General features: G+C 40.0%; 1 protein-coding gene across 2 annotated transcripts; it reads right to left on the bottom strand.

Annotated features, from left to right (window-relative positions):
• Positions 1-256: 256 nt before the first annotated feature.
• Positions 257-7,007, bottom strand: TMEM70 (transmembrane protein 70). Of its 2 annotated transcripts, none has more exons than XM_060116087.1 (3): positions 6,662-7,007; positions 5,287-5,392; positions 257-845 (listed from the first exon to the last, which is right to left on the bottom strand). In XM_060116087.1, the coding sequence occupies exons 1-3, from the start codon at positions 6,869-6,871 to the stop codon at positions 388-390; spliced, it is 774 nt and encodes a 257-aa protein (XP_059972070.1). In that variant the 5' UTR covers positions 6,872-7,007; the 3' UTR covers positions 257-387. The 2 variants fall into 2 exon arrangements, with proteins under 2 accessions (XP_059972070.1, XP_059972069.1); XM_060116086.1 differs by having other exon boundaries at positions 6,674-6,995.
• Between the last annotated feature and the right edge of the window lie 5,258 nt (positions 7,008-12,265).

Raw genomic sequence — 12,265 nt, 5'->3', positions numbered from 1 at the left:
AGAGTTTTCAATGTGGGAAAAGGTAATATCTGTATCCTTAGAAAAATCCAAACACAAAGGAAAAATAACTTTCCCATTTGCTTCTGACATCCAATCCCCAGCTGAGAGGCAATCACACTTATTATATAAAAGTAACCATGCATATGTCGGCATATACATGTATTTTCACACCCTTTTAACACAAATGATAGAGTATTGTATGTTTTGTTTTTCAAACATAACTTTTTTTATTATAAAGGAACATAATTCTCTGGAAATTAAAAGTTCTGTGATACAGTTTCAAATTATTTTTTTAACAATCAGTCACTAACAAAAATCAAAAGTAAAGGCAATTATTATACACTGGAACATAAATCACATTTAAGCACAAACATAAAAACGATAGACTCATTTCTCTTCTTTAAGCTGTTTCTTTTCACTGGCTTCTTCCACATCAAAAGTAAATGGTTTGTCATAACCCATTAGATGGTTATAGTCTTCAGGGTTTGGAAAGAGTGCTGGATTAACTAACAGTGATTTTGTTTTAGCATAAAATGTGGTAAACACATGTGTGCTACTTGGAATCTTCACGTCATTCTGGTGGAACACTGTACTCGTTTCCAAAAGCACAACATTATAAGTAATGGCTTTATAAGTGTCTGTTGTGGCCTCATGGTACAACCGAATGACATAGCCTTTTGTAAGAAAGTGAAGCAGTGTTGGAGTGATCACTGTAAAGCTTCCTATGATGCCATAAAATAAGATTTGCAAAGGCAGACTTCCAAATATAATATTATTTTGTGCAAAAATGTACGGTAGAAACGCAAGGCTGATCAGACTTGTAGAGTAAGAAAAACATTTCACACCTAAACAAGAAAAAAAATGGGAGAAGATTAACATTTTTAACTTTTATAAAAGAATCAACCTATCCAATTAATTCTTCCACCTTTCTCCCTACAATATCATCATCAAAACAACAAAACCAAAACACCTATATAGTGCTTATTATATTCCAGGCTCTATTTTAAGCACTTTACATATTTCATTCATGAAATCTAGAAAAAAGCCCTATGAGACTGATGTATAATTATCATCATCATCACTCCCATTTAAAAGATGAGAAAATATGAGGTACTTGCTCAATGTCACATAGCTACCAAGTAGCTGTGTTGGGATTTAAACCCAGGCAATCTGACTCTAGGGTCCAGGCTGTTGGCCATTACAATGCACTGCCTCTCCAGCTGGGAAGTCCGCTTTAGGGTTGACTGGCTTCTATCTCAGCTCCCAATAAAAGGTTTAATATTACTCAAAAATCTTTATGAATACTATAAAAGTTAATTCAGTCAGCAGATAATCAAATAAAGGTCTCTATTAACAAGCACTTCCACAGATCTAACATAAAATGTTCAAATATGGGGCTAACTCTTTCAGGCTAAGTGTCCAGCATTAAAACAGCAAATTAAAAAAACAAGCAAACAAAAAACACCACCAGTGGTTAAGAAACATATGGGAAAGGTAATCAACTTCTTTACCAAGGAAAAACATTCAAGTTAAAATAGTGAGATACTTTTACTTATCACGTTAGAAAGATTAAAAAACCAGTGACTTCTGAACTGTATACTTAAAAATGGTCAAAATGGTAACTTTTACTTTATGTCTATTTTACCACAGTAAATAAATAAATAACTTAAAATGTAAATTTTCTTAGTTTGAATGTACAATTTTAACATGATCAAATACCGTCTGTTTGGAAAACAGACAAGTTGAGATCCTAGAAGGGTTGATTATAAAGTTATTTTGGAAGAACAAAGGAAGCAAAAAAGGGGGGAGGGTTAGATACTAAAACATAAGATTATAATTAAAACAGTGTGGTACTGGCTCAGTAGATAAACAGATCAATGGAAAGAAACAGGAAATCTAGACACAAACCTAACTGCATACGGAAATTTAGTATAGAACAAAGATACAATCTAAAATAAGTGGTGCTGGGCCAATCAGATTCAGAGAAAATTCAATCGATCCCTCATACCATATACCAGGAAAACTCCAAATAAACCAGAGATTTAAGTGTATAAAATAAGAGAGGTATAAGAAGAAAATACCCGTGAAGTCCTTTATAATCTGAGAATAAGGAAACTTTTCTAATTATGACTGAAAATACAGAGGCAATCAAGGGGAAAGTTGATAAATCTGATCATCTTTTTAAAATGTACATGGACATAAATACCGTAAACAAAGAGACAAATGAGAAAAATATTTGCAGCTTGTATGACAAAGGGTTAATATCCCCAATACACAAAAGGTTTCTAGTATATGAGAAGAAAGGTCAACAACCCAATAAACAAACATGCCAGAAATATAAGCAGACAGTTCAATGAAACAAAAATGCACACGGCCTTTCAACAGAGGAAATGATGCTAAGCCTCAATCATAAGGAACATTCAATTAAAACCACAGTGAAGGGTGGGAGGGAGGGAGACGCAAGAGGGAAGAGATATGGGAACATGTGTATATGTATAACTGATTCACTTTGTTATAAAGCAGAAACTAACACACCATTGTAAAGCAATTATACTCCAATAAAGATGTTAATAAAAATAAAAAAATAAAACCACAGTGAGATACCGTTTTCCCCCCAAACTGGCAAAAACTGAAAATATGACGTCATACTCTGTTGGTGAGGCTATAACAAAGCAGACACCCTCATACATCACTTTTGCTTGAAGGCTTAAGGATCTTGCATTAGTAATTTTAAAATAATTCCTTCCCCCCACAGGTAGATGTCCCGACACTGGTCCACATGGGATTCAATGGGGACCAAGTTGCCTTCTATATAAAAGCCTCCTTAGCCCTTCCAACTACCTGTTTTCCCCATTACTCTTTCACACTATAGTAGGTTGAATAGTGTCCCCGCAAAATTCACATCCACTTAGAACTTTAGAACGTGACCTTATTTGGACATAGGGTCTTTGCAGACCATTAAAAGTTGAGATGAGATCATACTGGATTACGGTGGGCCCTACAACCAATGAGAGTATCCTTAAAAGGACAGAACAAGACAAGCAGAGACACAGAGAACGCCGTGCGAAGTAGGAGGCAGAGACTGGAGTGATGCAGCTACAAGCCAAGGAAACATGAAGGATTGCTGGGAGCCACCAGAAGCTAGAAGAGACAAGGGCAAGCTCTTTCCTAGAGCCTTCAGACAGCACGGAATGCCAACACCTTGATTTCAGACTTCTAGCCTTCAGAACTGTGAGAATAAATTTTTGTTGTTTTAATCCACCAAGCCTGTGGAAATGTATTGTAAGAGCCCTAGGAAACTAATACATACATATACTTTATGCCTGGATTGAAGTAATTGCTATTTTCTAAACATATTCTCATGCCTTTGCTCATACTACTTCCGTGCCTGGGATGCCCTTTTTTCACATGTCTTCATGTTCAAATTCTACTCATCTTAAAAAGAGAATACTATGACATCCGTAATTATTTGTTGCTGAATCAACAAGAATCGTCAACTAAAAGTCCCTTCAAATATCTTTAAATTAGGACCCAATTTGGTAGTTTAAATGGTACCGCTATGTTAATGTCTCTCACTCAGTTTTACACAGAAAAAATATTAATCCCTGATAAGTATAGTGACTTTCTATTACTATAATATTGAAGGAACTCAAACATCAAATTCTTCTACAGGTTACAGTTCTAGAACTTTGAATATCATGCGTAGCTATGTTCTTCCACAAATATTATATCGTCCCCACACTGAAATTAATTCCTATTTATATTCCCTTCTCTTCAGAATTGAGTCAAGTGGGAACATGAAAAAAATTGATTAAGCTTTCCCTTCATTTGAAGGAAAGGTGCCTGTATTCAGAAAGAAGGGTACCACGGGGGTCACAGCGAACACATCTCAAAGGCATCAATCTAGGGATCCCAGGCTCAATCCAGAGATGAGACACAGGCTCAGTGGCCCACTCATGTTGTGACTTCTGAAGAAATTTCTACCATCCGAAACTGATTATTCCAGTAACTTCAGAACTCCACTCAATAGTGATTATAATCACTCCTTATTCCCAGAAAGTTTTAAATAGCTAAAATTGTATTTTAAACATACTCTATTTTAATGTCACACACTCTTGAGAACTTACAGACTTCCAGATTAAATTTTAGACAACTGGTTAACACCAGCATGATCAAAAACACACATGCAAATGGGGCACAGAAATCTTGTGGCCAACTTGGCTATAAAGTAATCCTCCAGATATTTCAGGTTATACTTTTTTTTTTAAGATTATTAAAATGAAATACAACCTCAGGAACTTGAACAAATCACAAACCTAAGTTCTTCTGACTTTCCCTACTAAAATATTCCATACTAAATACTGAATTATGACCTAAGGAAAGAGCTTTAAACTTGTAGCTATCTAACACACTGCCCTTTCCTTCTCCACGATAACTCCTTACTACCTGGAAAACCACTAAGTAAACATGTTTACTGAAAATTCTAAGATGACCTAAAAAATGTAAAATTAATATATCTTTGAATTATAAAAGTATTACTGCTCATTTTCACTGCAAAATCTAAAAACATATACTGTAAATGTCTACTTACCCAAAATAACTACTCCTAAGAGGTATTCGCCCATATTTCTTTCCTCTGCATATTCAAACATTACATAAACATACACTTTTTGTTCTGTTTTATTTTGTTGCTAAACATCCCGAGAGGTGACCAAAGGATGGAATCAGTAGTGCCCAGACATAAGATCACAAAGTCATAAGAGTCTACAAAAACCTTTTTTAAATCTCCTAAAAATGCAAAGGTCTTAACCTCTAAATCTTTTAACAACAGTCCACAAGAGGGCTTCCCCACTGGCACAGTGGTTAAGAATCCGCCTGCCAGTGCAGGGGACACGGGTTCGAGTCCTGGTCCAGGAAGATCCCACATGCCGCGGAGCAACTAAGCCCGTGCGCCACAACTCCTGAAGCCCTGGCGCCTAGATCCCGTGCTCTGCAACAAGAGAAGCCACCACAATGAGAAGCCCGCGCACCGCAACGAAGAGTAGCCCCTGCTCACTGCAATTAGAAAAAGCCCGTGCACAGCAGCAAAGACCCAACACAGACAAAAATAAATAAACAATAATAAAATTTTTTTTAAAAGTCCATAAGAAAAAAATTATAATTTTTCCTTCTTTCTTGCAATTACGAAGTGCTAAAATAATAAGTTATCATATGCTAAGAACCTTTTTTATAAGTAAAAGGCGGGGGGGGCGGGGAAAGGAAATATCCTCACTTCTGATTACCCACCAAATACTGTTCGGGCCAGATTCCCAGTATAAATCAGCCTTCCATCTTCTGATTTTTCAAGTTGTGTATGTAAACATCGAACACATCTTTCCCAACAAACAGGTATCTATTGAAACAGAGACCGTTATGATGAGAGTACATGATAAACTGCATTTTAGACCAACTTTTAAATATTTTTAAGTTTATTTTGAAAAATATAATAGAGTAAAAGAAAACTTATCACATGGGGTGATTTAAGGAATTCTTCCAAATAATCTACAAAGCTAAAGAAAGCAAACTGAGTAACAGAATGGCTTTCCTTAATTCCACTCACAAGTAGACACTGAATTGGGAGTTTGAAGACCTAAGTTTGCATCCCAGCTAGAAGCATTTTAAAGTGTGACCTTAAACAAGTAAAAAGTTAGTGGAATAGTTTCTTCTAGTCCACATCACTCTCGGTCAACTGTCAAAGATTTAAATGCATTAGCTTTTTTAAAAACTTAAGTTTAATTATGTAAGTAAAATACTGCAAATTCAGAAAGTTTAAAGTCCAGACTGCTTTTAATACTTCTAAAATATTTATACTATAGCTAGTATTAAAAATAATAATAACTCTTTCCCCAAGGGTCTCGTATCCATCCCTTGCTCCTCGCAAGGAAAATATTTTACTTGAACTCCTACATCAAATTTCACAGAAACAAAAGAGTTGCCCGAACCTCTGAAAATGACTTTCACAACACACACTCTTCAAGATGTAAAAGGCATGCCTAATCCCTTTATGCTGAAATTTAATGAGATTCCAATTCCCGCGTTGGCCTTTCCTCCCAAGTTTCAACCATGTTTGCTAATCCTAATATTTTACAGGGCAGGATTAGGAGACAATTTATTCAGATTAAAATGAGAAGGATTAACGTCTCCATCCCATTTTTCCAGGGAGCAAAGGAATTCCTAAAAATAGAGCCACCTAATAAAAAACAGAACAAACTCAAAATCAGGTTCCCCGAGTTCTTTCAGTTTGGTCTCCAGGTGGAGCATCTAATTTCGCTGCAAATTAACCCTTCCGAGCTTGCGCTCAAGGACAGAAAAAAAAAAAATAAAGAGTCCTCACAGGCCCAATGGATTTGCAACCATCTCTGTAAAGTGACTGGAACCGCCCAGAAAATAAGCACTTTCCAAGGGACACTGCTGGACTCGCGGGGGCTGCGAACCCCGGGAGCACCGGCCTGTTGCCCAGGCTGAGGGCGGCCACTCCTACCAGCCCCGCAGCACAGGGCTCCTTCAGCACCAGAGCCGCCGTGCAGGCCGGGAAGAAGCTATGGGAGAGCCGGGCTCCCCAGGCCCGGTGCTACTCCCACCCCCACCCTTACTCGGGTCCGCGAGCCCTCTGACCGCCAACCTGCGCTCGCACCCGACACGGCAGAAGCGTCGTGGCTGCGGACAGCCCCGCGCCCCCGCCGCCGCCCCGCACCGAGGAGCCTCTGCAGGAGGCCGCCCGCCAGACGGCCGCCCTAGGGGCTCGGAACGCAGTGGCTGCCCACGGTGCCGTCCTCTTCCCACCGAGCCGCAGTCCGGCCGCCCACGGGCCGCCCAACGCCAGAAGCAGCATCCCGCGCGTGACCAGAAACAGCGATTGCACTGCGGCGGCAGCCGGGCACGCCGAGGCGCAGCTCCTCACCCGACCGCGGCACAAACGAGCCGAGCACTCGCCGCCGCCTGCAGGTCCGCGGGCCGCACTGGCCGCCTGCGCGTGCGCAGAATGGACGGCCCGCCGGCAACCTGCCCAGGCACAAGCGTTCCTTGTGGGCTGAGATCTGAATCCGACCTGACCCTCGCTGCCGGGACCAGCAAACGGCCATCCTGCGCGCTGCTTCCCCTCGTCGGAGTCTGGCGCTCTTTATAACCGTGTGGAAGGACAGAGGGAAGAGACACGCGCGAAGGACAAAGCCTGGAAGCAGGGTTAAATCTTTCATTATCGTGGGCATCATTTTCTGTGCCCAAAAAACCATTTTCTCTGCGGAAAATGTTTCTAACCTGTTGGCACAGCGGAATAATACAGTGCACGTTTGAACAAAAATGAATAGTAATTTAATCCAACCAATAGGTTGGTAGAAAATGAGTGGAACTCGTTCATATAATGTTGATACTTGTCAAATTTGTCTTCGGAAATCACTCTCATCCGTTTACACAATCGTTCATTATTTGTTAAAGAGATCTTGAGCGCCTCGCTAACTGCCAGGACTAAGTTGGAAGCAGAGGATACAAAGACACTGAATAAAATTGGAAATCCACAATGCTTACATGGTGAGGGAAACACCTAAAAATAAGCTAAAATAGAATGCTGAAATATAATTGAAATATACCAATTTACAAAATGCTGCAGAGGCCCCAGAGACAGAATGGTTAATTTGGCCTCTGAATGTCCAAAGGCTTCAGGTTCAGCTGAGTATTGAAGGATGAGCATCCAACTAGTAAAGGACGCTTTTGTTTGCTATTTCGGAACCATGTTTTTCACTCAATATGGTACTGGCAGGCTTCCCGGGTGGCGCAGTGGTTGAGAGTCTGCCTACTAGTGTAGGGGACACAAGTTCGAGCCCTGGTCCAGGAAGATCCTACATGCCGCCAAGCAACTAAGCCCGTGCGCCACAACTACTGAGCCTGTGCTCCAGAGCCCGCAAGCCACAACTACTGAGCCCGCGTGCCACAACTACTGAAGCCTGCGTGCCTAAAGCCCGTGCTCTGCAACAACAGGAGCCACCACAGTGAGAACCCCGCGCACCGCAACCAATAGTAGTTGCTCACAGCAACTAGAGAAAGCCCACACAAAGCAATGAAGAACCAGTGCAGCCAAAAATAAAATAAATTTATAAAATAAAAAAAAAATATATATATATATATATGTTATTGGCATAGGAGAGGAACAAACTAATAGTCGAAAATAGTATCACCTTCACAACTCCAAATCCTATCTACTTTTTTCTGGGTATCCAGAAGGATAAAATTATACTATTTCTTTATGGATAACTTCACTTTCTTTCTTTCTTTTGTTTGTTTATTGAAGTATAGTTGATTTACAATGTTGTGCTAATTTCTGCACATTATATATTATAGCAAAGTGACTCAGTTACACATATATATATACGTTCTTTTGTCATATTCTTTTCCGTTATGGTTTATCTCAGGAGATCGGATATAGTTCCCTGTGCTATACAGTAGGACATTGTTGTATATCCATTCTAAATGTAATAGCTTGCATCTACTAACCCCAAACTCCCAGTCCATCCCTCCCCCTCCCTCTGCCCCTTGGCAACCACACCTGTTCTCTGTGATTCTGTTTCTGTTTCGTAGATGGGTTCATTTGTGCCATATTTTAGATTGCACATATAAGTGATATCATATGTCTTTTTCTGACTCATTCGCTTAGTATGATAATCTCTAGTTGCATCCATGTTGCCGCAAATGGCATTATTTCATTCTTTTTTATGGCTGAGTACACACACACATATATATATATATCACATCTTCTTTATCTATTCATCTGTTGATGGACATTTAGATTGTTTCCATGTCTTTGCTATTGTAACTTCCCTTTTTTAAAGTTATCTTCCACTTACCTTTCAAAAACTCTTGTTTTAGGGTAATTCATATTACAAACAATATCAATTAGCCATTATTGTACTGATATGTATGTAAATTTTTCTGTTCATACAGTGTTTTTCTTTAATAGCTTTAAAAAGATAAACTGAGGCATGCTAAAATTTTTGAGTTTATTAGAGCAAAAATTTATTCAAATCGGACAGTACCAAATCTGGAAGTGGTCAGGAGCACTCCACTGACAGGAGCTAGGGGCAAGGTTTTGATGGAGAAGATGCACATGCAAAGCAAGGAAATTATTTGATTGGTTATAGCTTATGCCACACTGTGAGGCATGTAGGATCTTAGTTCTGCGACCAGGGATCTAACCCATGCCCCCTGCAGTGGAAGCGTGGAGTATTAACCACTAGACCGCCAGGGAAGTCCCTGCTTATAGCTTATGCTGTTGCATTATTTGAGAAAATCTAGTTGGCTGTTTGTGATTGGTTGTAAATACCTTGAGGTATTTATAAGAATTTAATCTGGCTTAGCTTTTGGGTTGCTCGCTAAACTACCAAGGCATCAGAGCCATCTCAGTCTAATGGCCTCTTTGTATGATTACTTCAACAATACATTGAGGGACTTCCCTGGTGGTGCAGTGGTTAAGAATCTGCCTGCCAATGCAGGGGACACGGGTTTCGAGCCCAGGTCCAGGAAGATCCCACATGCCGCGGAGTAACTGAGCCTGTGCGCCACAACTACTGAGCCTGTGCTCTAGAGCCCGCGAGCTACAACTACTGAGCCCGCCGCACGTCTACAGCCCCTACTCCACAACAAGAGAAGCCACCGCAGTGAGAAGCCCGCGCACCGCAACAAACAGTAGCCCCCGATCTCAGTAACTAGAGAAAGCCCGCACAGCAACAAAGACCCAATGCAGTCAAAAATTAATTAAATAATTAATTTAAAAAAAATATATATATATATATATTGAGAGAACCTGAATTTTTATCTTCTGTTAAGCTTAGTTTCTTCCTACAGAAACTGTAAACAAATGGAAATAATAATATTTGGTCTACTCAAGGTTTCTAAGTAGCTAAAATGAGATGATATTCTGAAAATTCTGTGCTATAGAATTATATGAAATTGTCAGTCATGGTTAACAAGATTTCCCAATTCTTGGGCTTCCCTGGTGGCACAGTGGTTGAGAATCTGCCTGCTAATGCAGGGGACACGGGTTCGAGCCCTGGTCTGGGAGGATCCCACATGCCGCAGAGCAACTAGTGAGCCACAACTACTGAGCCTGCGTGTCTGGAGCCTATGCTCCACCACAAGAGAGGCTGCGATAGTGAGAGGCCCACGCACCGTGATGAAGAGTGGCCCCCACTCGCCACAACTAGAGAGAGCCCTCGCACAGAAACGAAGACCCAACACAGCAAAAATAAATAAATTAATTAATAAAGTCCTACCCCAACATCTTAAAAAAAAAAAAAAAGATTTCCCAATTCTAGTAGTTTAGAGACAATTTTTGAATATACACTACTTGAGTGGGATTTTAGAATGATACTAAGGCTGTTTACAAAATAATCCTTGATTCCCCATTCATGTCATCTGAGAGGGTCCCTTTAAAGATGGAGGGTGATGGAAAAATTGAAAATGGCTATCACTTGTAGAATGTATGACCACCATTACTGTATGTATTTTTTGTTTGTTTTTTGGCTGTCTTTCCTCCCCATCCACCAGCCCCCTTCCCCTCCTTTAACATGAGCTAAAGGGCAGAATGGTGTGATGGAAAAAAGAAAAGAAAAATTGTGGTAAAGCTAGTATTTTGATAAGGACCCTAAATGCTTCTTTATACATTACTAGTTTCGAAAATAAACTACGAGAATCTTTGGGGAAAAGAATTTGTCAACAGATTATCAAGATCTTTTAAAATGTTCATATTCTAAAGAAATAGAAACATGGTCAAAGATTTCTGCAGATATGAACACGGTATTACATGAGGTGATTTAAAAATGGAAATATGGTCAATGTCCAACATTTAAGGAAATACTTAAGTGAGTCATGGTACATTTAGACAATGTAAGTATATACTGACATTAAAAATGATGCTTGTTGAGACTTTGGTTACAGAAGTGTGGGTTATTGAGGTTTGTTAAGTTGGAAAATAAATAGTGTAAAGAACCCTAAAGTTAGCCCTAAATCTGGCATTAGCTGGCCTCAGTATCCTCACCTGGAAAATTCTATCATTCTCTAGGCAACTAACAGAGCGACCCTTATAGAAAGTGCTAATGCAATGAGGAAAAGGGAAAGTTTTGGAGAAAACAACACTTCTGAAGTAGGAGGAAAAGTATAATGGAAAATGGGCCCACATCCTCCTCTTCTCACCCCATTGCCTCTCCTTCCCACCAAATTCTACTCTGAGCTATTATAACCAAAAAACTTTAATAATTTTTGCAAAGGCTTTGAAAAATTAACCCAGGACGATCTGTCCGGTATTGCTTTTGCAACACCTTTTATCTGCCAAATGAACTAAAAAAGTCTTGCAGGCAAAAGTCACTAATTAGGTCAACAAACTTTGGATCGCCTGTATCTGTTTTCCTTTTGCGGACATCGTTACACAACAGTCGGAGTTGAGCAACTTGCAATGGTGAGAGTCTTGGCCCTACATTCCTTTCATGCCACAGTCCGGTAAACAGAGGGTGAACTTTATTTAGCTGTTTCACCCTTCCTGGAAGGGTGCCTAAATTTCACCAAGGGAAAGCGATAAAGACGGCTCTGATTTACGACAGTTCGACTTACAATTTCTTGACTATACGATGGTGCCAAAGCTATACGCATTCAGTAGAAACCATACACAATTTGAAATTTTAATCTTTTCCTGGGCTACCAATATGCAGTATGAAACTCTCTCCCCGGTGTTGAAGCTCCTAATCAGCCACCCAAACAGGAGGGTAAACAACCAATACACTTATACAACCATTGTGTTGTTCACTTTCAGTACAAGTAATCAATAAATTACCTAAGATAATCAACACTTTAGTATAAAATAAGCTTTCTATTGGACGATTTCTGCCCAACTGCAGGATAATGTAAGCATTCTGAGCACATTCTAAGATAAGCTAGGCTAAGTTATGTTAGGTCTATTAAATGCATTTTCGACTTACGACATTTTCAAATTCCACTGGGCTTATCAGGACATAACCCCATCTTACGTGGAGGTAAGATGTGTAAAAATGATAGGTGGATGGGGGGTGGGGGGAAGCGCGCGGGGGAGAGACCAGGAGAGAGAGGAGAGGAAGGAGGGGCAAAGGGGGCGTGGAGTGACAAAGATGGTGTCAGAACTGAGTACTGGTGGCAGGGCTTTCGGTGAGTGATTTCAGAATCCAGAAGCTGAGCAACCCTGTGGCTGGGAGGGGGCAGGAGGTGGGGG

Source organism: Mesoplodon densirostris, chromosome 13 (assembly GCF_025265405.1).
Source record: "Mesoplodon densirostris isolate mMesDen1 chromosome 13, mMesDen1 primary haplotype, whole genome shotgun sequence".
NCBI classification, from domain to species: Eukaryota; Metazoa; Chordata; class Mammalia; order Artiodactyla; family Ziphiidae; genus Mesoplodon; species Mesoplodon densirostris.
Note: the sequence above shows the minus strand (reverse complement) of the source record. Positions and strands in the feature narration are given on the sequence as shown.

Coding starts and splice junctions, on each gene's coding strand:
- TMEM70 (XM_060116087.1), bottom strand. CDS start 6,871: ATGCTGCTTCTGGCGTTGGGCGGCCCGTGGGCGGCCGGACTGCGGCTC. Junction 5,393..6,661: donor CGTGTCGGGTGCGAGCGCAG/GTTGGCGGTCAG, acceptor CTGTTTCAATAG/ATACCTGTTTGTTGGGAAAG. Junction 846..5,286: donor TCTGGCCCGAACAGTATTTG/GTGGGTAATCAG, acceptor TTTCTTGTTTAG/GTGTGAAATGTTTTTCTTAC.